We start from the raw sequence: 24,979 nt of genomic DNA on the forward strand, positions 1-24,979 counted from the left end.
TTATGAATGCAAAAGCCCTCCCCCATGGTTTTCTCCCAAGCAAGAGTCATTTAGGGATAAACCGTCCCTAAACCTAGAGGTTCTATTAAGTTATCATAGCTAATAGTCATTGACAAGATGGTTTCATCCATGATTTCATCTAATTCTTTTTCTGTTCTTCTGATGTGCCCCCCAAGCTTTCTGTGGCAGTTATGGTGTGTGTGTGTGTGTGTGTGTGTGAGAGAGAGAGAGAGAGAGAGAGAGAATGAATTGTAAATGCTCATATGAGAATTTCAAGGTTTTGTATTATAATAATAATAATAATAATAATAATAATAATAATAATAAAATGTACTATTGTTTATATGTTAACCATATGAATTTTTAATGGTATAATGTATTTCTGTTTTGAAATGTAAGTTGCTTGGAGACCTTGGTAACATGCTAGTAATAAATCTAATAAATTACTATCATTGATATTATTAACTTATTTTCTTACAATATATCCTGTCTTTCATCCATTCTGGAACACGTGGTTCCCAGCCAGTCACTCATCCAGGCCCTGTCCAGATTCAGACGTGCTTAGCTTCAGCAAGCTGGTGGTTTCCTGTGCTTTCCGACCATTCCTATTGTATACCCAAGAAGTTTGCTCTGCTTATCCTTTTAAAGCTTGTTTTAACCTTGTTTTAAAGTGTCTTAACCTTTCTCGTGATTTAACAATGTCAAGTCAAACTCTAATTTCCTTAAATAAATTCTCCTCCCCACCCACCTTACATATATTTTCGGGCAATCAGCTAGCTAATGGTTTGAGGTGCCTTCCGATCATACCCTGAAGGTACATCTAAGCCAGTCGACGTTATTTGCCCAAGGCCCAATCCTTTTTCCTGCTTCGGGGCTGGCTCTGGTTTCCTCACACGAGGAGCAAAGCGGCGTGGTGCTGAACGGACAGCGCCACCGGCGCGAGGCGAATACAAGAGACCATCTCGCTCAACAAGAGGATCCCGTGGTTCACCAAGGTTGGTACTTTGTAGGTAGAGCTTGAGGCTGGTTCCCAACCCACTAACAGAAGGAATACCGGTTATCCTGAGCAGGAGATCAGGAGCAAGGACTTTTCCAAAGTAGCCATCGAAAACGCAAACTCCAGCTCAATGATAAGCGCACTTTTCCATGCAGGGACCCTAGGTTCAGTCTCCAGCATCCTCCAGGGTAAAGGATCTCAGCTACCGGAGACCTTGAAGAGCTGCTGCCAGTCGGAGCGGGCCAGGGATGGAGAACCTGTGCCCCTCATGTGGCTGGACCCAAACTTCCATCAACCTCAACCAGCATGACTAATGGTCAGGGATAATGGGAGTTGTAGTTCGACAGCGTCTGAAGGGCCACAGGTTCCCTATCTATGGAGCAGGCAAGACTGGACTGGATTATTCAATGACCCTCTCCCTTTGCTTTAAGCGCCCCTCCTCCCTTACACCACTTCGCCATACCCACAAGGACCGCAGCCTTGCCAAGGTCAAACCCTTATGGTCTGAATACTGCCTCTGCTTCTTTCCCTCCCCTTGGGGGGAAAAATCCAGCCTCACCAATGCCAGCTGTCTCTCGCCCCTACCCTCCCATCTCTTTTCAGGCCCCAGGAGAGTAGGGTGAGGAGAGAGAAAGAACAATTCGACTCACAGCAGGGGCTCCTCATATCTCTGATTCAGCATCCTCCCCCCGCTGCCCAGATCAACCCCCTCCCCAAATCCCCCCTCTTCTGTATACACGCTTAGCCTCGAAAGCGGAGGGTGTGTGTGAAGAGGAAGAAGCCGGCAGCGTGCTAGCAGGAGACGCGAGGTGGGTGTGGCAGAGAAGAGCAAGCCCTCAGCCTCCCGACGCAGCCCCTCTTGCCAAAGTGGCGTGGTGGGCGTTGAACACCTCCAGGCCCCCCCCCCGACACACCTTCCAGCTTCCTCCCCACCACTTGTGGAAGCTGCAGTGCGCCCAGGGATCCACTCCCCCTTCCCCACCAGCTGATCCAGTCCATTTGCCAATTTCGTTTGTCACATCACTTCCGGATCAATTCCCAGTTTCTGCTGCAGAGTGAGTGAGGCTTTTTTTAAATTAAAAAAAAAACCCTCTCTCTGCTTTGCCTGTCCCCTCCCCCTTCACATCATCCTCATCGTCATTTGGATGCTGCTGAGAACTTAAGCCCACCCCTCCCGGCTGCACTGCTACTGACAGTCTCTCTCTCTCCCCCCCCCCGCCTCCTTCCCTCCCCTGATCGCCTCTCAACTTTGCATCGCCTTCAGCCTTCCAGCTGCTGCCCTCCACCTCGCCCCACCAGCAGCCCGCCCTCCTCTCTATGAAGGCGGCCAGCAGTACAAAGGCTCGCCTTCCCCACCGCCCAGGCGCCCAGCCCTTGCTCGCCTCTGCAAGCCGCTAGCGCCAGCCGCCGCTTCCCCTGCCTCCAGGGCCAGAGCCGGAGCCCCGATCGGGAAGAGCTTTGCCTTTCGCAGCGAGACCCGACCCGGGGAGCGAGCGAGGGAGCCATGGCCGAGAAGAGGCAGTCGGGCAAGCCCGCCGAGGAGGAGGAGGAAGTTCCAGCCTTCTTCAAGAACCTGGGCTCCGGCAGCCCCAAGCCCCGGCAGAAATTCTGTGGCATGTTCTGCCCCGTGGAAGGCTCCTTGGAGAACAAAACCATCGACTTCGATTCCCTCTCGGTAGGACGCGGTTCCTCCTCCTCCTCCTCGGGCGGCAGGATCGTGGCCAAGCAGAAGGACGTGGCCCACCTCGGACCGGATGCTCAGTCCCATTATTCCTGGCAGAGCAGGAAGGGAGGGGAACCATCTGTTGATTTCGGGAGGAAGGTGGAGATCCGGAGAGCCACTGGCAAAGAGGCTTTGCAGAACCTGAACGACAAGGTGAGAGGTCTTTTTTGGTGCGGGGAGCGGGGGAGGGATCTGAGATCCACTTGATCTTGGGCTCCCTTTTTCACCGGGGGCAGACAAAGTAAACGGGGAGGGGAACCGTGCTCAGACTGTCCCCATCGACAGATCGTCAGGGAGGTATTCCTCTCTTTAGGGTGTGAGTGTGGCACGTGTGAGGCTGCAGCAACCTTCCACCCCAGCCCCGCCACCCATTTCTTTCAAGCTGGCAGACTTTTTCCTCCTCTTCTGCCTTAGGCATTTTCCGAGCAGTGGTATAATAAGGAAGCCCCACCCATCTGATGCAGGTTCCAAGGCTGTGGGGAGTCAATTGCCAGACAAAGATGCTCACTGGCAAGCAAAGCAAAACAAAAGCAAAGCAAAGCGAAACGAAACGAAAACAGCTACACTTGCAGATTGTGTGGGCCAGGATCTTCTGTCTGATTTCCGTGATGCAATGAAACTCTCTCAGGTCATTTTGAAGGCTTTGCCTTTAAACAGGGATTGGGAGACTCAGGGCCAAATTGGTCTCTGTCTGGCCCTTGGAAGCCACACCCCTCACAAGCCATGCTACACACCTTCCTTGGGTGTTTTTGCTTGTTTGGAATGTCCCTTAGAAGTCTGACTAATGACTTTTGTTTGCCCTGATGGAGAATGGAGAGGGGTGAGAATAGTGTGTTGAAACTAGTGCATTGTACAAAGGTAACATTAAATTAATTGCTCCACCCATTTTTGCCTCTGGCCCTGGAAGGCTGCCCAGAAGGGAGTGTGGTCCATGGACTGGGAAAAAAAATCCCCCATCCCTGCTTTAAGAACTTGAGTTGAACTTGAGTTAGTCCAGAGAAAACCTTTCTTTGGGTGCACTTGGAGCTGTTAGGTAAATGGGATATTTGCTCCAAATCACAAATTACAGTACTGTTCCAATTCTGGGCCAGTGCTGGTCTGTCTGGTCTGACTACCTGTAGGCCTAGTCCCAAAGGGAAAGATGTACTTTGGAAGCTGTCATATTGAATCAGACCCCTCATCCAACCTGCTCAGTACTGTCAACACTGACTGGCAGCAGCTGTCCGGGATTTCCAGCAGATGTATTTTCCAACCCAGCTTGGACACACTGGGGATGGACTCCAGTGTGGTTGCTGTTAGTGATTAATAATAATAATAATAATAATAATAATAATAATAATAATATATTATTTATACCCCACCCATCTGACTGGGTTTCCCTGGCCACTCTGGGCGGCTCCCAACAGAATATTAAAAATACAATAAAACAGCAAACATTAAAAACTTCCCTAAACAGGGCAGCCTTCAGATGTCTTCTAAAAGTCAGATAGTTGTTTATTTCATTGACAGCTGATGGAAGGGCGTTCCACAGGGTGGGTGCCTCTGCCTGGTTCCCTGTAATCTCACTTCTCACAGGGAGGGAACCGCCAGAAGGCCCTTGGAGCTGGACCTCAGTGTCTGGGCTGAACAATGGGGGTGGAGACACTCCTTCAGGTATACTGGGCTGAGGCCGTTTAGGGCTTTAAAGGTCAGTCACCTTCAAAGGTAGCCCCACATAGAGTGCATTGCAGTAGTCCAAGCGGGAGATAACTAGAGCATGCACCACTCTGGCAAGGCAGTCCGCAGGCAGGTAGGGTCTCAGCCTGTGTACCAGATGGAGCTGGTAAACAGCTGCCCTGGACACAGAATTGACCTGCACCTTCATGGACAGCTGTGAGTCCAGAATGACTCCCAGGCTTCACACCTGGTCCTTCAGGGGCACAAGTTACCCCATTCAGGACCAGGGAGTCCTCCACATCTACCCGCCCCCTGTCCCCCCCAAACAGTACTTCTATCTTGTCAGGATTCAACCTCAATCTCTTAGTCACCATCCATCCTCCAGCTGCCTCAAGACACTCACACAGGACCTTAACCGTCTTCACTGGTTCTGATTTAAAAGAGAGGTAGAGTTGGGTGTCATCTGCATACTGATGAACACCCAGCCCAAACCCCCTGATGATCTATCCCAGCGGCTTCATATAGATGTTAAAAAGCATGGGGGAGAGGACAGAGACCTGAGTCATCCCACATGAGAGGTAGGGTAGAATTGGGGAGCAGAAGTACAGAGACACCAAGGAGGGACTAAGGGCACAGGAGAGCCGACTTACTACATTTTGAAGTGAGTGAAGTACTCACCGTAGGAGGAACCCCCACCCAGCCTCCCAGAACATTTGGCCCAGAGCCTAAAATTTCCTGACTGCATTACTGATTGATGCAGTAATGAAACTCACTCTATGCGAAACAGGCCTCTGAGGCTGAGAGACAGCCCTTCCCTTACAAAAACCCAGTTCCCCTGCAGCTGGCCCTAGAGCAAAAGACATTGGACATTGTTCTATTGATTTCAATAGGGAATGAGTGGGTAGCAGTTTCAGTCTGAGGCCCACATACCCCCATGGACAACCCCCAGGGGGCCACATGCTTCAGGTGGGTGTGACCAGAGACAAAAGTGGGTGGGGCAAAGGATGAAATGCTTAGCATTGCACAGTAAGCTACATTCCACACACACACAATTCTTCATCCAGGCATGCTAGAGTCTTTGCCACCAACAGTTAAGCACTTACAGAGTGGGTGGAACAGGACCAATGAGGGGAGTGGCATGGGGAAATGTTGTGGTCCAGGGAGATTCCTGAGGGCCAGATAAAGATGCCCAGAGAGTCACATTCGGCCCCCAGCCCTGAGGACCCCCCCTTCTGCAATAGGGTTTGGGGTGCTTATCTTATACAAGCACATGGCTTGATAGAATAGGTTGTGGGATGTGAATGATGGTCTCAGTAATGAGAGAGGAGATGTAGAGCCATCTCAGTACCTTAGGTGAAAAAAATCTGTCCACCTTCACTTGCAAATCTTCAAAGGTGTCATACATAAAGACCAGGGAAATATTATATATGATGCTGTACAAAAAATGTGTGTTTCTTAGCACCTCTTGGTCAATCCAAGCCCTGAATGGCTGCCTCCAGTCACCACCTAATGAGAAAGCAATGCATCCGCTGCCTAGGTAGGGGAGAAGAAGAGAAGGTGGAGAAAATGGAGAGAAAGATTTCTACTCTACAATAACACTCAGGGGGATCCAGTAGATGTGGGACAGAGAAAAAGGAGGAGTCATTTCACACAATGTACAAGTAACTTCTGGAATTCATTGCCGTAAGACATGGGGATGACCACTTGCTGGGATCACATTAAAAGTGTATTAGGCAAACTTAAAGATAAAATATTTATATCAACAGTTATTAGTCAAGACAGTGATGTAGAATGACCAGAGGCAGTGTATCTCCAACAGTTGCTGGGAAGAAGATCTCTGTTAGCTCAGGCAATAAACAACTACCCTGTCCAGAATCCCAATTCTCACAGTGGCCAACCCGATTCCTATGGGGAGCCTGAAAGCAGAACATGAGCACAACAGCACTGTCCCACTTTGTGATTTCCAACAACTGGCGCTCAGCCTCCATATCCTAACTGGAGGCTCCCCTGAAGAATCTGGCTGGCCCCTGTGGGAAGTAGAAAGGACCTTTGGTCCTATCTGGCAAGTGTCGCTGGTTATGGCTTGAGCAAGCCATTTTTAAGGGGCTACCAAAATGGGGTGGGGAGGGGATGGGAATTAATAACTCCTTATTTAATAATCACTCAACTGTCAGAAATGCTGCCTGTTGAAGTACAGGCAGCCAAGGCATATGTTGACCACTATGTTTATCCCTTTTTCTGTACCATTTCATTTTCTTTTTATGGCAACGGTTATAAAAAGAAGCAGGTCTTTCCTTTTTGCAAACACATATTTGAGGCACAGTTCCGGCTGGCTGTGAACAGTTGCTTTCTAAGAGCAATATATAGGCAACTTCAAACAAGCTTCTCCGGGATGTCAGCCAAGGGATACTGCCACACTCTGCATTTTCCTTTGCCATTAAAGAGCTCACATTTGCAGCTTTGAAGATCAGAAGCAGCTAAGTCTACCCAGCAACTAACAGACTTTCCGTTTCAAAGCAGAAAGTGGCTTTTTGTGTACTTCCGCTTGCACAGCAGCTACAATCTCTTTATCTAGGTAGCATCTAAGGAATGTGGCTGATGCACCACTTTGTTAGATATTACACAATTGCAGCTCCCCTAGGTGCTTGAATTTTCAGGAGTCACCAGCTCAGCTTATCACCTCAGAGTAAACCCCTATCCTCTCTGTGGAAACCAAATGACAAGTTCACAGACTCTATTTTTAAAGCACACACCCAAAAATTTTGTGTGTGAATGAGGGCCATACTAAATGTGACAACATTCATGCAAGTAGTATGATTTTTAAAAAACCAGGGGTCAGATCCAGGACTGGCCCACCCTCCATAGGCCCTCCTTGAAGGTGGGCATGGACACCTACCTGTCAATCACCTGATTTCATATGGTGATTCAAATTTTATGCTGGTAGCAGGCACAGGTTCATATCTGATCTTAGCGCTGTAGACCCACAGTGCTAAGACTGGACATGAGTCATTGCTTGTTTTTTAAAAGATAGCCCATGGGGGGAAGGAGCTTTAACCCTCTCTACCCTACTGTGGTCCAAACCCCATTTGTATGAATGCCATCAGGGCAGGTAGGAAGTCCCCCAAACACAGTAAGGTTGACTTAGCACGTTTTGAATTAAGTGAATAATAATGCCCATTGTCAACTAAAGAGCCCTCCGAATAAGACCATAAAGTTTTGGGCATCAATACTATTAAGCCCAGAGTCTAAAATGTCCAATCTGCAGGGGGACAAAGTGTCAGCCCCCCCTCCATCACCAAAGTCCTAATACAGACCAAGCTTCATCTAACTGTTATTTACATGTAAAGAGCCATTCACACTATTGCTAATTGTGTGAATGGCATCACATTTAATTTATCCCAAGACAAACATTTATTTAAAACTGCATAGAAAGCTGCCTATCCTGTCAGACCATTGATCCGTCTATGTCATTACTGTCTACGCTGACTGACATTGACTCTCCAGGGTTTCATATGATGGGCGTTCCTCCCTGGAGATGTTGGGAATTAAACTTGGGATATTTTGCATTAACCAGAGACCCGGGATTGGCTGCAGGTCCCTATCAATTGTGTACTTGGCCATTAACTTAGATTTTCTGCCACAAAATGTGTATGTCATTTGTACTTGGAGCCTTGTACCTGTGTGGAGCCTGTTTCCAATCCTATGACACTTTTGCACGGATAAACTTAGCTCCTTCTCCATCCAGGTGCAACAGTAAACTGGAATGCTGAAACACCAGCAGAGAAATATTCATCACTACGGCTGAGCACACTTTTCTAGTGTGGGGACAGGCCTGGAGGTCAAATGTGGCCCTCCAGGCTTTTATATCCAGCCCTTGGGACTCTCCCCAGGCTAAACCCTTTATTGGCCCTAGTTTGCACCCTCTTCGATTATATTTGCCTGGCTAGAATGTGTCCATGGACTCTGATCGTGCTTTTTGCTTGCCCGGGCAAAATATAGAGGGTGTATGCAAGTGTGTGTCAAAACTATCTTACAGGTAAAATGCTCTGCTCTGCTCTGCTTTGCTCACTGTTGTCTATGACCTCCTGCCCACCAGGAGCAAGTATCCACCCAAGGGTGATAAGGCTTCTGATAAATGCTTCCAAGCCCAGACATAACTCCTTTTTAGCTGAGTGTCATTCACTTGGCTTTGGGCTCATAGAGAATTTCTTTGCTCCCTGACAGTTGACCTTCTCTAGCAGTCATGCCCCATTCCTTGATCTTTCAGCATTGGGTTATATTTTACTCACAGTGGCAACCTCACTTATGCTCCCTCCTCTCCACCATGTAACTAAATGAGTGCATGCCACAGAACAGGGTGGGGAAGCTGTGATAATCCAGAAGTTGCTAGACGATGGTCAGGGATTATGGAAGTTACAGTCCAGCAACATCTGGAAGGGCCTAAGGCTTCCCCTCCATGATACAGGAGCACCACATGAAGTCTTGGATATGCAGCCAGTGGGACTCTCCTCCCAGTTGGGTGCTGCTGGTGGAGAAAGATAACACAAAGCACAAATCAAAGCACCAAGCACACATGCCTCTGCATGCGGCATCTTATGTGGCACATACTTTTAAGTGCTTGACAAGTGCCTGTACATTTCTCGCTCAAATGAGTGAGGTTGCCACTGTGGCTAATGTATGTACTAAGACTCTTGATTGCCAAGCCGTTGACCCCTATTGCCACAGGGGACGTATGAATATTCAGAAGTAGGATTTATTGTGTGAATTTCATCGGTTGCAATGCTAGCACTTCTGCCCCAATTTCTAAAATTCCTTTTACACTAGAGTACCTGTTGCATTACGGAACTATGATGTTTTGACTAATGTACTGCAATGTCGTGCTAATTTTTAAACAGTGGGAAAGAACTAGGATACCACCCCAATTTTCATCATGTGAAATTACAACACAAAATGCCCATGATTTTCCAAGTTTACAGGGTTGCGTGTGGACTTTTTCTGGAAACAATTTAACACAGAAATGAGCACTAAATTTCCATTAGATTCCACTAGATTTCTAGAAGTGGCTTTTACACCATGTGTGAAATAAAAAAAGTGAAAATTTACAGGCAAGGAAAAGTTGCAAAGACTGAATAAAGTGCTGTCTGAATGCAGGCTTCAGCAATTTCAGTTTTTCTTTCTCATTTTTTCCAATATCAAATTCAGTTCTCTAAATATCCACATCAGATTGAGAATTTTTTGTGGTTGTGGGGATCCTCATGAAAATTCATAAGCATTTTGGTGTGAATTTCTTCAAATATACACATTTTTGCAAAACAATTTCCCCTAACATGATGCATTTTAATACATTATTTTACCAATACATGCATCTATATGCACCCTTTAAATCCTGGGATCCCGGACCAGCACCCCTTGCAATTTACACATGCTTTAAAGTTCATAGATAGCCATATGGTGGTTTAAAAAACAGAACACATTTCCACATTTTTTCTGTGAGCAGGAGATATTTAAATTCATATTTTCAGCCCATTTGTAGCACACGATCTACACTTCCAAATGTAATATTTTATACTGGGAGAAATCAGGATGGTCAAAGCTTCAAGTATATTAAAAATCAAACATGCTCTGCCTGCAGTCATAATGTTGCACGGTGGTCGATGTAAAAGAGTTTGTTGCATAAGACGGTGAAGAACTCAGAATTCATTAACAACTTGTGGAATGGTGGGAGATTGAGCAATGATTAGGGGTTGTACTACCACTACCAACAAACAATAAATATCTAGTCGAGTCTACACTATGTTCCGTTTTAATGTGCACACATTTTTATGTGAATTGTTTAATGTTCTTGTAAATGCTTAGATATTGAATCCTGATTTAGTACTTCTTCCCCTCCCCACCCTGGCAACGGTTCAGGTATTTAGTGATAGCAAATCAGTGTATTAGTATTAGTAGAAGGAATAATAATATTTCCCCTTTAAGAAAAGGTAGTGCATTTCCCTTTTCCAGACCTCACGGCAAGCTGGGAAATGAAGGCACAGTAATATTCTAGTTTCTGTTGGCTCTACCCAGAGCGAGGGGAAACTCCCTCTCTCCTTTGCAACCTAGTTCAGTTTATTTATTTATTTATTTTATTGAAATTATATACTACCCTATACCCGGAGGTCTCAGGGTTATTCACAGAAAAGATCACAATAAGAACAGTAACCCAATAACACCGCCCTCCCCAAGAGTCAAATTTTAGAAGGGTATAGGATGTTTAAAAAGGAACAATTTCTCCTGGCGCCTAAAGGTGTAGAATGAAGGCATCTGGTGAACCTCCCTGGGGAGAGCATTCCACAAATGGGGAGCCACTGCAGAGAAGGCCCGTTCTTGTGTTGCCACCCTCTGGACTTTTTGAGGAAGAGGCACACGAAGAAGGGCCTCGGAAGATGATCTCAGGGTCTGGGTAGTTTAGTTCTTGCAAGCCCAGGAAGAGGAATAAGCTCACTCGTTCTTACAGAACTCCACGAAGGACTCCATAGAGAACTCTATAGAGAACTTCATAAAGAGCTCCCTAACCACATTCATTCAGAGCCAAAAGAACAGCCTACTGGAATGTGAGTAAATACCTCTACGTGTGCCCTGTAAGCTTCAATAAAATAAATGTCTGAGAGCTTTGTGGACTTTTGTTTATATTATCCAGACTGAGAGAAGTCTCGGGATGGAGCATTAACCATTTCTCCTCCATTGTTCATATTCTGATTACCTTCACAGTCCACTTCAGAAGTTTATTGCTGAAATAAAGCAGCTTTCATATCATTTAAGCACTCTGGATCCCTTCCCCCCTTTTATGAAACAGATTTTCAGGCCCAGGGTCCAAATGCAGCCATCCAGGTTTCTCTATCTCCGCCATGGGACCATCCACACCACTTGCCGATCAGAAGGTCGGCGGTTTGAATCCCTGCAACGGGGTGAGCTCCCGTTTCTCGGTTCCTGCTCCTGCCAACCTAGCAGTTCGAAAGCACGTCAAAGTGCAAGTAGATAAATAGGTACCGCTCTGGCAGGAAGGTAAACGGCATTTCTGTGCATTGCTCTGGTTCACCAGAAGCGGCTTAGCCATGCTGGCCACATGACCTGGAAGCTGTATGCCGGCTCCCTCGTCCAATAAAGTGAGATGAGCGCCGCAACCCCAGAGTCGGTCACGACTGGACCTAATGGTCAGGGGTCCCTTTACCTTTACCTTTTACTGTTTCTGCATTTTGAAATGTGTCTTAGAAGTTTGAGAACTGCTTTTGTTTGCTTGGATGGAGAATAGAGAAGAGTGTGAGGGTGTGTGAGTCACTTTGAAAGGTGAGAAAGACTTGTCTTCAAGCCCATCCGTAAAAGAAAAATGTTCCTTTGCTCACATGGTTCAACTGCAAACTGCGTGGGCAAAAGAAGTGAGGATGTAGCTGCTGCTGGTCAGCTGTGGCTGCAAATACTGCTTCCTTGGCTCTTGTGATTTTGCCTGTATCGAGAATATTTGCTACATGGCAAATATTCAATAATGTGGCACTGAAGAGGGCAGCCCTGCTGCATCATAACAACCAGGCAGATGGATAAGGGAAGAGGCATTCCATCAAGTAAGTAGACCTTTCCTAGGATTTTGCATATCACAACAAGCATCTTTAACTTGGCTCAGCAAATTGAGAGCCAATGCCACACCTTCAAAACTGGTGCAATATGTTTTTGCAAAGTTGTCCTGATTAATAACCTAGAAGGAGGTGATATAAGGAACACGGGTAGTGCTGTGGGTTAAACCATAGAGCCTAGGACTTGCCAATCAGAAGGTTGGAGGTTTGAATCCCTGTGACGGGGTGAGCTCCTGTTGCTCGGTTCCTGCTCCTGCCAACCTAGCAGTTTGAAAGCACGAAGTGCAAGTAGATAAATAGGTAGGTACAACTCCGGTGGGAAGGTAAATGGCATTTCCGTGCTCTGCTCTGGTTTGCCAGAAGCGACTTAGTCATGCTGGCCACATGACCCGGAAGCTGTACGCTGGCTCCCTCGGCCAATAAAACAAGATGAACACCACAACCCCAGAGTTGTCTGTGACTGGATCTAATGGTCGGGGTCCCTTTACCTTTACCTTTAGGAGGTGATATAGAAAATAGAGGGGGTGGCTTTTGCTGCCTAATTCCCCAAGGGACTGAGTCCCCTAAGTCCGTGATTGATCAGAGATGACTGGATGGAGGCAGTATGTAGTGAAAGCAAGGCAAATCTTTATTTTTCTGTTGCAACAGAGTCCCCCCCCCCTCCTTGCAAGGAGGTAAGGGAGACCCGGAACAAAAGTGTGCAAACCCCTTTAAAGACTTTTGAAATCGCCCAGCCCTTAGCCAAAGACCATCCAAAAAGCATCGTACATACATCACAGAAGGAGATAGTCTTCCACAGATATTTGAGCGTTGCTTTTTCCCTGTCTACCAGGATACCTGATAACGGTCACTGATTACCTGTGCCGCCTGACTATTCCATTAAGATGGTAAATACTTTAGTCCCTGAATTTATTATTTACAAACTTATACCTATTGACAGTTCCCTCAGCTTAGCAGAAACTTGCCAGACTAGATTTGCAGGGAGGAGTAAACTCCCTAGATTCCAGGCAGTTTTGTTAATAGGATTTGCAACTCAAATGACAATTGGAAAGTTACCCCATTTGTTTCCTCCTACTGTAGAGGAATATTTGAGGTCATTTTGGGAGAGTCAAAATGGCTTTTTGGGATTGTTCTGTTTGCTAAAATAATGTGAGATTTTCTCAAGGAATATTTCCTAATATTTGTAAGAGTGAGAGACTGGTTTCTGTGGAGTGTGTGTCTACTGTGTGTGTATACCCTGAAATTTTATGACAGAGGATTCTGCACTAACTGCAGATTCCAAACCAACCGCAAAGGCCAAATCACACAGAACACATAGCAGTAGTCTAGGAGGAGGAGGTTGCAGAACCTGGCGAGGGGTAGCTCCCTATGATTTGTTTGCAAAGCATTTTGAGGATAAAATCACTTGCATCTACTGGGATTTTGACTCGGTTGTTACAGAATCTGAAGGGGTGTCCAGAGCGCTGTCTAGGCTTGTTGTGTTGGATGAGCTTCAGTTGGTAAGGTTTGAGGATGTGGACAAGTTGATTGGATCAGTCCAATAAGGGTGACCCTGATAAAAACTAGCAAGAAGAGAACAGTTGGCTGGGCCAGGGAGTGGTCCCTACCTGCTTGAATGAGGCAGTGCTAAGAAGCCCACCCTAGATTTGGAAAATCTTAATTAACTACTGGTCAGTTGCCAATCTCCCGTTCTTGGGCAAGGTTCTTGAGTGGGTGATTGTAGACCAAATCCAGGCACTCTAGGAGGAAACTGGTTTTCTAGATCCATTTCATTTGGGGTTTTAGCCAAGTTTCGGCACAGAAACGGCTTTGGTCGTCCTGTATGATAACCATTGTCAGGAGAGAGACAGGGGCAACGTGTCCTGTTAATTCTCCTTGACCTCTCAGCAGATTTTGATACTATCAACCTTGGTAATCATCCTTCTGGACTGGCTGTCTAAGTTGCAGGTGGGTGGCACTGCTTTGTGGTGGTTCTGGTCCTACTCGGATAGTCGTTCCCGGAGGGTGATGCTTGGGGAGTGCCCTTTGGCCCAATGGAGCCCTCAATGCTGTGTTTCTCAGGTTTTTATCTCCTGTGCTGTTTCACATCTACATGAAACAGCCCAGGAGGGGTCATCCAGAGTTTTGGAGTACATTGTCAGCAATATGCTGATGATGCACAGCACTACTTCTTTTTATCTGCAGGTGTGGATGTGCTGGACTGTTGTTTTGCCTTGGTAATGGACTGGATGAGGGCCAACAAACTGAAGCTCCATTCAGATAAGACTGAGGCACTGTCACTGGGCAGTTCCCTGGACTGGATGGATGAGAGGTTGCCTGCTCTCCTGAAGGAGCAGGTACGTGGCTTGAGGGTACTTCTACATTCATTGTTGTCACTTGAGCTTCCGCTGGCCTTCCATCAGCTTTGGCTGGTTGTCCAACTGCATCTCTATGGAGCTAACTTCTGTTCTCCATGCTCTGGTAACCTCTAAGGTAGATTACTGCAACATGTTATACATGGGGCTGACTCTGAAGATACCGTATTTTTCGCTCTATAAGACGCACCAGACCACAAGACGCACCTAGTTTTTGGAGGAGGAAAACAAGAAAAAAAATATTCTGAATCTCAGAAGCCAGAACAACAAGAGGGATTGCTGTGCAGCGAAAGCAGCGATCCCTCTTTCTGTTCTGGCTTCTGGGATAGCTGCGCAGCCTGCATTCGCTCCATAAGACGCACACACATTTCCCCTTACTTTTTAGGAGGGAAAAAGTGAGTCTTGTGGAGCAAAAAATACGGTAATTTGGAAACTTCAACTGATGCAGGGCAAGACAGTTTGAGCATATCACACCGATCCAGGCCCAGCTGCACTGGCTGCCAATTACTTTCTGGGCCCAGTTCAAAGTACTGGTTCTGAGCCTTAAACAGCTCAGAACCACAATACATCAAGGACTGCCTCTTTCCATATGAACCCACCTGGATCCTGAGATCATCATCTGAGGCGCTTCTTCATGTGCCTCCTCCATGAGAGGTCCGGAGAGTAGCAGCATGAGAAAAGGCCTTTTTTGCAGTGGCTCCCTGTTTGTGGAATGTGTTCACCAGGTGCCTTCATTATATATATTTAGGCACCAGGTGAAAATGTTTCTTTATTACCAGGCCTTTAGCTGATTAAACCATAGATGGCTTCTTAAATGTTTGTGAGAAGGGGGTTATTGGCTTGTTTTTCTTTTTATTATGTACTTTGTTCTCTCATTTTGTATTTTTGTGTTGTAAAATGCCCTGTGAACTTACAATGAAGGGTGGCATAACAAACAAACAACAAACAAACAAACAAACAAACAAACAAACAAACAGGTTGCAGCAACTTCTGCATGGAAACAAAGTTAACACATTTGGGGCTTTTTAGTTTGGAGGAAAGTTCATGACTACAGAGGGAAATGATAAAAGGTAAATGTAAAGGGACCCCTGGCCATTATAGGCATATATAAAATAAGAGGGATGGGTAGCCCCTCTGGTGGCAGACACATTGTGCTCCTTCTGGGTTAGTTTGTCCACTTTTGGTACCCACCCTTTACTCAGTTCTCACCTATGGCTCCTAGAAGCTGTCAGCATGCGAGTCAGTGGGTCTCAAACTCTATGTGAGTTAGGGAGGTCCCCTGCATGTGGACAATGGCTTTGGCAGATGGAGCAGACGAGACCAGTAGTGGGCCCAACAGTTAAGAAGGCAGTTTCTGCATGTGCTGTTGAAGGAAATTAGGGACAGATGGGGCTTGTCCGCCTGGGAAGGTAGCCCATCTAGGAGAAGGAAAACTCTGCTGCCTTGTGGAATTTCTTCAGGAGAAGAGAAGGCTAAGGAGTAAACCCTACACAAATCTGGAGTGGAGTCCTTAAGACAGTTGGAAAGCTCCTAGTATGCTTTCTTCCGGCAACTCCTGCAGCCAAGCTGGTGCCAAACGTATGCTTTCCTTTGGACCACATCAGTGAGGCTGAGGGGGGGTGGTCTTGCCATCTGGGGAGCCCAGGACCTCCACACACACTGCCAGGCTTGCAGCCCAGTGCTGCTAACGTGGCTGTTTGACTTCACCCCTAGAGGAACACTCCATTGTCTCTCAAGGCAGACAGATGGCAACCAAGGTGTGGGGGATGGATGAATCCCTCTTCCCTTGCTCTGTAACTCAGAACTCTGGATTGCTGAAGGACTTTGACTGACAGTACATTCAGCACAGAAAAAAGAAAGTATTTCTTTATGTAGCACATAATCACAGCATTAGAAGTGACCTGAGAGGTCACCTACTATATACATACATACATACATACATACATACATACATACATGTATACGTATACATATATGTATATGCATATCTATATATATATGTAATGCATTTTTACAACTTATATATACATCATACAATAGTCATCATCATTTATCTCTTATCCTCAGACTTCCCAGTCCATCTCTCCATGGCATTCTAGGTAGTCTTTTGTTGGCTGCATATTCTATTATTCCACCCATTTTCATCTCAGATCTTCCTTTATTTAGTGTTATCTGTTGTTCATGTGTACATTCCTACTTGTAGGTTAAATTGACTATTTTACCCTTTAAGACAGTGTTTCCCAACCTTTTCCTGAACATGGCCCCCTCCCCTTCCGACTTTCCTTCTTTCCTGTGGGGCCCCCATGGGGGGCAGTTGCCACCCAAATAAGTAAAAACCAATACAAATCTGAGGTTCTGCCCCCCCCAAATCCTGGCTACACCCATGTCCCTCCCCATTCTGCTGGTAGAAAGGTAGCTATTTAAATGTTTTGTTTGTGAATAGAACATGTTTTATTTTATTTTTTTTATAATTTATACAAAATATAATTACATAAAATGATAGGAACATAATGAAATATTGTTGAAGCAGAAAAACATAGAATCTTGGAGCCGGAAGGGACCCCAAGGGTCATATTTCTAGTGCAATGTAGGAAACTCAGCTAAAGCATCCATGACAGATGCCAAACTTCTACTTAGAAAGCTCCAAGGAAGGAGAGTCCAGATCCTCCATCTTCCATGTATTATAAAAAGTAAGCAACACTTATTTGGCACAGAGGGGGAAACCTACAGGTAAAATCCAAAAGGATTTTTTTCTTCTTTTCTTCCACGCCGTCCAATTTTAAAGCTGCGGCTTATATTTGGGTGCGGCTTATATTCAGGCCAATATGATATCTGAATGTTTTCATTGAAGCTTGAGAATCCTTACAACAGCTGGGAAAGGAAGGGGGTGATTTGTGCTTTATTATGGTTTTTGAATAGTCTCCTTTTTTTCCTGTCCTCCCCTGCATAGTGAAAAGGATGTGTGTAGCCGCTGTTGTGTTATTATGTTTGTTACTTTGGAAAAGAGCGGGGAGGCTTTTGATTTATGCTCAAGAAGGAATTTTACAAGGCTTTACTATGCTCTCCCCCACTTGACCGAGGCTGAATGGACTTTATTTAAAATTATTCCTGGACTGCTGGGCGGGGGGTGGGAATGTACTGCTGCTGAACAGATGTGGCAAAGAGGCTGAATTTCAGAAAAGATCTTGCTTTTAACTGTTTGCCGAGGAAGAACTCCAGAGGGGAATTTTAATGGTAGAGTTTGGATAGGCATTCTGTGAGTTATTGATGACTGCAGCTCATACGCTAGTTGGTAAACAGCTCATAAATAGTCAGTAAACAGCAGAAGGTGTGGAATGTGATCTTGTACCATCCAGATAAACACCGCAAAGAACTGAACAATAGAAGATAGTAATTAACTCTCCTAGCACACCAGGTCTGGAACAACAATGTATATGAAATGGATTACTTATTTATAAGGTGTAACGGAGGTGCTGTTCGTAAGGTAAAAAAAGCAGCCAGCTAGAAGAATGGTTTAACGGCAAGTGAAGGATGTCAACTGGACTCTAAACAAGAAATGATGCAGCTATGTGAGGAAATGATGATGATCATATGTTTGGAACAGGAGCGGGAAACCTGATCTTAAGAAATTGTATTAAATTAAATTAATTTGGTTTGATTTGTAATAATTTGGAAAATTAACAAAAAATAATTTGGAAAAAAAGAGAAATTCATAGTTCCCCCCATAATTCTCCCCATGCAGACATTTCTATATTATAACAAATCATTGTCAGTTTTACCATTTCCTATTTAGTCTCTCACTCCAATAACAGTTTATAAATCTTAGAAATTAGTTTATCATCTTTTCCTATTAATTTTTTTTCAGGTTCTGAACTCGTTTCCCCAAATCCCGTTTCTTTGTGTCTTTTAAATAACTTGTTCACCTGGAAGTACTGAAACCAACCTATAGTATTATCCAATACCTCTCTTTTTTTCCAGATGAACCTTTCCCTCTTTGAACTCTATAAAATTCTTGTAAGTAGCCCATCTGGTATCCATATTTAACCTTTTCACCGACACCGCCTCAAATGGTGATATCCATCTTGGGGTTTTTCTCTCTAATAGATCTTTATGTGTCTGCCAGACACATAAATGCTTCTTCTTATAGTGTGATTCTTCTTATGCTTCTTCTTATAGTGTGATTTTGAAATCCTTTGTGCATCCTTGCTTTGTCATAGTGCAAATAGGCGTGCCATGCAAAGCGTAGGTCAAACCCTTCTAGATCTAAAATATTGGTATCTCTTAGCCCCATCCATTCTTTCATGCAGCAGAGGCAGGCTGCCTCATAGTAAAATCTAATATCAGGTAGGGCAAAGTCCCCTCTTTCGCTTGTGTCTATCAGGTTTTTGTATTTAATGTAGGGGTTCCCCACCCCCACCAAATGAAGTTTGTTACATATTTCTTCCACTGTTTAAAACAGTTTGGGCTATTTATCACTGGCAGTGTTTGAAATAGGAAAATCATATTGAGCAGGACATTCATTTTAACTGCAGATACTCTTCCCAAAAAAGACAGATCTATCCTAGACCATTTATCTAGGTCTTTTTTTATTTCATTGCAGATTTTAGCATAAATATACTGGAAAAGGTTTAGATTCTTGGCTGATAGCCAGATCCTCAGATACTGTATTTAATCTTTTGCCCTTCATTTTGATTCCTGAAATATTCACAAGTCTTTCTCTTGTAGGTCTAGGTTTTCCACTATCATTTTGGTTAGGTCACCTACATTGCAACGCAGAAGGCAACTACAGCATACCTGAGAGATGGACCATCCAGCCTCTGCTTAACGTCCAGTGAAGGCACTCTGGTCCATTCTTACCATCTCCAACAGCTCTTACCATGAGAAAGCTGCTCCTAACATTTTGCTGAAATCTGTTTCCCTGAAATTTCCAGTCATTGGTTCCATACCCTCCAACATTTCTCATATGATAATAAAGGTAAAGGGACCCCTGACCATTAGGTCCAGTCATGACCGACTCTGGGGTTGCGGTGCTCATCTCGCTTTATTGGCTGAGGGAGCCGGCGTACAGCTTCTGGGTCATGTGGCCAGCATGACAAAGCTGCTTCTGGTGAACCAGAGCAGCACATGGAAACACCATTTACCTTCCCTATTTATCTACTTGCACTTTTACGTTCTTTCGAACTGCTAGGTTGGCAGGAGAAGGGACCGAGCAATGGGAGCTCACCCCGTCACAGGGATTCAAACCGCCGACCTTCTGATTGGCAAGTCCGACGCGCCACCCGCGTCCTACGTCCCATTCCATAATGATAATTTTACTATTTATACCTCACACATCTTAATGAGAGCTACCCTCCTCTGCATTGGAATCACTGCAAGGAATATGATTAGCATCAGTCTGTGTTGAAGTTGTCAGCAGGTCTATGCATCTAACGTTTTACAGTTAAATGCTACCCCTGCTCAGGGGCGCCAACCTGCCCCCCACATTGAGGAGGCGAGGTCTTGTGATGTGTTAGGTTACACATCACGGGATGCTGCCCGGCATGTATTTGAATGACAAACACCAATTCCTGTTTCTGGAGTATTATGGCTTAAGACTAGGCCCTGTTTATGCCCTCCAGGCCCAGAAAGGAATAAGAGAATGAAACATAGACCCCTAGGGTTGGCAGATAGTATGCAACCTCTGGATTGGCTATGGCTGCAATCCTGTAGACAATGGAGTTTGCTTCTGAGTAGGCATGTATAGGTCTGCATTGTAAGTCTGGTATAATATTGGAAACTTTTCCTTTTTTTCGTTTTGGGGAAAAAAATACAAATGCAAACAGAAGATTTGAAGAATCACAATTTTAAAAAATTAAGATCTACCGTATTTTTTGAAAAACAAATAAGTAGTATTATGCATTTAACTTTGACCAAATTTAACTAAATTAACCAAAGTTGAAGAAGAAGAAGACAAAAACAAGATCCAAGAATACAATATAACCATTGACAACAGGAAAAAATGCAATAAAACAATTATGGGATCCTTTGTCCCTTTTCTAGGGAACACAGCATGGTAGCAACAGTGCTCAAGGGATGCAGGTTTGAGAACACACACAGTTTACAGGTCTTTTTGGCCCTGACGTATGAGCTGCAATTTAAAAGATAATTGTCTAGATCAATGTTACAGGATGGAACAGGTGTCTTAAGTGCTTCACTGCACTTTCCAAATGTTTGAAAATGAAATCAAAAAGCTGCCAAGTTTTGGCATGATGAGCTAGAACCAAGGCTGATCCGCATTGCTAATTTCCGGAGCTTACTGAACCCAAACTTATTATGTGGTGTCAGAAGTGGAGGTCACAAGGTTTCTGAAGCCTACTTTTTCTAATTGCAAAGTGTTTGATTAGATACTCAGAAATAATCTTACGTAACACATCTGCTTCTGTAGAGGTGAGACATCCAGCCTTGCCTTGTTGCAAAGTTGTTCGGTTGGGATTTTTAATATACAGTCATACCTCGGGTTAAAGTTGCTTCAGGGTGAGCATTTTCAGGTTGCGCTCCGCAGTGACCCGGAAGTAACAGAACGCGTTACTTCCAGGTTTCGCCACTCGTGCATGCGCAGATGCTCAAAATGACTTCATGTGCATGTGCAGAAGCGGTGAATCGAGACCCACAGATGCGGGTTGTGTTCGCTTCAGGATGTGAACGGGGCTCTGGAGCGGATCCCGTTCACATCCAGAGGTACCACTGTACTTCAACTGAGAAAATGAATGCTCAGCTGAGCAATTTGTGTGGGAAATTTCTGCCGTGCCCACTTTCCCTTGATGCCCTAAGTAAGCACGTGCTTATTTTGCTAATGGTTAATCCAGCCGTGCTATGGGGCCTTTTCAGTTTGACATAGGGCCTTAGTATGCTTTAATCCAATCCTGATCCTGACTCTCCCCGGTCCACATCCATCACCAGTCCAGCTCTGCACCCTTGCTGCGCCGCCAGAGCACAATTTCTGTTCTCATCCTGAAGTAAAGTTCTTAACCTGAAACAGTATTTCTGGGTTAGCGGAGTGTGTAACCTGAAGCGTATGCAACCTGAAGCATATGTAACCCGAGGTACCACTGTAGTTTCAAGCACTACTACAGGTTCCACATAATATCTGTACTGCATTGTTTACTGTGACAGCACCTGCACGTCTATTGCAACAAAGCACGTCCCTTTGCTAGACTCTTTTCGGGCACCTGCTGAAAGAAGAATTTCTTTAGGCAAGCAAACTTAGATGCTTAGGAAGTTGTAGTAATTTTAATCTTAATATTTTAGCTTTTGTATGTTTTAAAGTAGAATTGTTAATTTTTCTTGATTTTACTGCTGTGGGTTTTTTTGTTTTTGGTTTGGTAAACCATTTTGCAGGTTTTTTAAAATAAATAAACAATAAATATGAATAAAACAACACAAGCCAAAACACAATCCATCCTGTAGATTTAAGTATCTGTCCATAGTCGCCTACTTGTTATCAGAGGCCCAGAATCCACATTTCTTTGTAAGAAAATATGAAATAATGTAAAACCATTTTTGCAGGCAAAATTAAAAATAAATAAATGAGGGGGGTGACAATAAATTTTCTGCACCGGGCACCACCTGACCTTCCTTAGGGCCTGCTCCACTGTCATGTTTGGTGTTCAGCAGCAGGAGTTTTTGAAGGAATCCTGTAAGCAGGGCCAGTTGGGGGGAGGAGTTGCAGGGGGGCATTTGGCCTGGGGCAAAACCTCAAAGGGGGCCTCAGATTTAGTCACTTCTTAATATTTTTGGTATTTGATTCTTCTCTCAGCTTGTTTCTACCTGCAGCAGACCAAAATGTGACTCCCACTCTCAGATTAGAGCTGCAAACTTAAGCAAATGAGAGATGTGATTTGGTAAAAGACATGGTTCTTTTTTTGTTCGCAGATATCTCATCAGATTTAATTACATCTCACTTCTTTGGTGTGTGGCGCTATTTTGTTTTGTGTTCCATCATTTTCAATTTTTTATTCTGCCTAAAGCTGGACGTGGCCTAGGTCTCTCTGGACCCCTGAAACCGGGTGTCCCTGATCATTGTTGGCACTCAAAGGCTTGGCCAGTATTCTCTGTAAAACAGATTGCAAACACACACACACACACACACACACACACAGACAGACACACACACACACACACACACACACAAACACAAACACAGGAAGCATGCCCCAGAACCTTTTGCGATTTGCAGTGTTTCTGAAGAAAATTCAAAAAGCACCAAACACAGTTGAGTCTACAGTGAAATAAGCACTCCAGCATACGTTTGCGATGAGATAACATTGTTTTTATTGTTAAAAGAGATATAGCATAAATATCTACAGGCAAATAGAACAGTTTTATACTTTTAATTTATTCCCCATATTTATAGTTAACGCTATGTTGTAAGCATCCCAGAAGCATTCAGTTAAAAAAACCACAACAGAATATGCCTAAGAAAATAAATATACACAACGTCCCCTGCTTCCAGTTAAAAAAAGCCAGTCACAGGACGGGAACCGTTCCTTAGCCATATTGCTAGTGAGCCTGGCATGGTTTCCGTTTTAATATGACTTCGATATTTCCACCAGATAGGGGGTTTTTCTTCTTCACATTCCAGTGTCACAGAAGAGAAGTACTGTCTGTATTTCATCCTCAACTTTGGGTTTTCAGTGTCTGTAACACTTTCTGGGTCGTTTACAAATTTTTGCTTGGAAATGTTTATTTCACTCCTTTTCCAAAAATATTTTTCACCCAGAACCAGAGTTCCGCTTAAAAGCTGCGAAGCTGCAGCAAGAAACCCAATATAGATGGCCATTCCAGCACGTTGTTCTGTGGGAATCGGAGGCACTCCCAAAACCTCCGGAAGCGGAATTCCTTCATTTGTTAATACAGAGTGAAGATTCCATGCAATGGAAATCAGTACACAAGTACCCGCTGCCAACTCTATCCTTCCTCCAGTTGAAAAGAAGCTATCAATGAAATTTTCATCTTTTCCTGGTTCAAAGATGTTGCATAGAGCAAAGGCCATCCAAAGAACGGTCACCACAGTGGCCACTGAGGCCATTGGCATCAAGTCCTCGGCCACAATGATTTCAGCTGGCAGGGACTCCTCATCATTGAATGGTATGCATATCATGTTGGTTTTCTTCACAGTAACTCTTCTGACAGAACAGGCACCCCAGATGCCAATGCCCACAATGCCCTGCTGGTTGCTGCCCATGATTTTGTCCACTTGCCACACTCTCCAGTCAAGGTTGGCAGATGTGGAGCAGATGCTCATTAGGCAGCCCAGGACAGCCAGGAGAAAGGCAGCGAGTTGCACGCAGGACACCCTGCACAAGAGGCGGACTGGGAAGGACCCATCATGCGCCTGGGGTGGAAGATCCGCTTTAGTGCTGGGAAGGCTGGCGATAGAAGGCATGCTGGAGAAAAAGACAGACAAAAGATCACCGTTAGATACTTAGGCACAGTATCATATGGACATCTCCTAAAGTTTGAGCAAATAGTGATGTTGAGCTAAAACAAAGCCATCCTTCTAGGGCAAATTCTGCATTTCCCACCATGAGACGTAGGAATGGAAAAGTCTGCTGTACCTGCAATCATAAGTGCCAGGAATCAGACTTCCCCAGGGGTGAAGAAATTGCACAACCGCACAACCCCTTTTGTTCCAGGGACCCCCTCAATGCAGATAATTGGGCTCTTGTCTAGTCCCCTCCTCCTCTGCATTCCTATGCTCCCCCCCCCCTTCCCTCTCCATTGGTAAAATGGCAGGCATGATCCCACCAAAGTTATGCATTCTGCCCTTGAAAGAAAGTTGGTGCAACAGACCAATACAGCTACTGTTCAGGAAAGACACACACACACACATTGTGAAAAGCCTACCAAGTGGCTCTCAGACAGGACGAAAGGAAATAAAAGTCAATTTGTTCCTATGTGAGAAAACACTGCTATGTTGGTGGGGAACTGAGGAGCACTGCATATCTGCACCTGCGTGAATCAGTTCTTCAACCAGTCTTTTTCCAGAGCGAGGGCTTTTTCCAGGTCTTTCTCTTCCAGCGTCTGATCTAGGACAAGACCTGAAAAGAGTGAAGATGGTCTGAGCACCGTAGCAACTGCTCCTTGGAGTTCTGAGGCAGTTAGAATGCAGCTTGCTTTGAACGCTCAGAAGAACACAAATCATAACTCCAGGGTCCTGGTCGTTTGGAACAGTTGGCAACTGCTTGGAGGCTGTTCGCATTTGAATACCAGTGTGATTCTGCAACTTTTAAAAGACACTTTTTTGTTAGATGTAAGCTTATGCAAAGATTGGATACAGAATGTGGCAATAAACACCCCCGCTGCCAGTTCCAAAGGAATGAGCGAGCAAGATTTGAAATAAACCAGGGGTCAGCAACCTTTTTTAGCCGTGGGCCGGTCCACCGTCCCTCAGACCATGTGGTGGGCTGGAGTATATTTTGGAAAAAAAATATATGAACGAATTCCTATGCCCCAGAAATAACCCAGAAATGCATTTTAAATAAAATGACACATTCTACTCATGTAAAAACACGCTGATTACCGGACCATCCATGGGTCAGATTGAGAAGGCTATTGGGCCACATCTGGCCCCCAGGCCTTAGGTTGCCTACCCCTGGTGTGG

At 44.9% G+C, this 24,979-nt stretch overlaps 2 protein-coding genes across 3 annotated transcripts in view; one reads left to right on the top strand and one right to left on the bottom strand.

Moving 5' to 3' along the window:
- Nucleotides 1–2,204: 2,204 nt before the first annotated feature.
- DPYSL2 (dihydropyrimidinase like 2) overlaps nt 2,205–24,979 on the top strand; it is an 85,775-nt gene continuing 63,000 nt past the window's right edge. The window contains exon 1 of one of the 2 annotated variants that reach the window (XM_081890949.1): nt 2,205–2,873. In XM_081890949.1, coding sequence (XP_081747075.1) covers nt 2,502–2,873 — 372 coding nt within the window. In that variant the 5' untranslated portion in view covers nt 2,205–2,501. The remainder of the gene's footprint in view (nt 2,874–24,979) is intronic. The other variant, XM_081890950.1, reaches the window with a different exon arrangement.
- Nucleotides 23,429–24,979, bottom strand: part of LOC309358198 (claudin-34-like) — a 100,792-nt gene continuing 99,241 nt past the window's right edge. The window contains exons 3-4 of the mRNA XM_081891134.1: nt 24,328–24,416; nt 23,429–23,762 (exon numbers count right to left, since the gene is read on the bottom strand). Coding sequence (XP_081747260.1) covers nt 23,620–23,762; nt 24,328–24,416 — 232 coding nt within the window. The 3' untranslated portion in view covers nt 23,429–23,619. The remainder of the gene's footprint in view (nt 23,763–24,327; nt 24,417–24,979) is intronic.

Source organism: Podarcis melisellensis (assembly GCF_964234715.1).
Source record: "Podarcis melisellensis genome assembly, chromosome: 15".
In the NCBI taxonomy this organism is placed as follows: Eukaryota; Metazoa; Chordata; class Lepidosauria; order Squamata; family Lacertidae; genus Podarcis; species Podarcis melisellensis.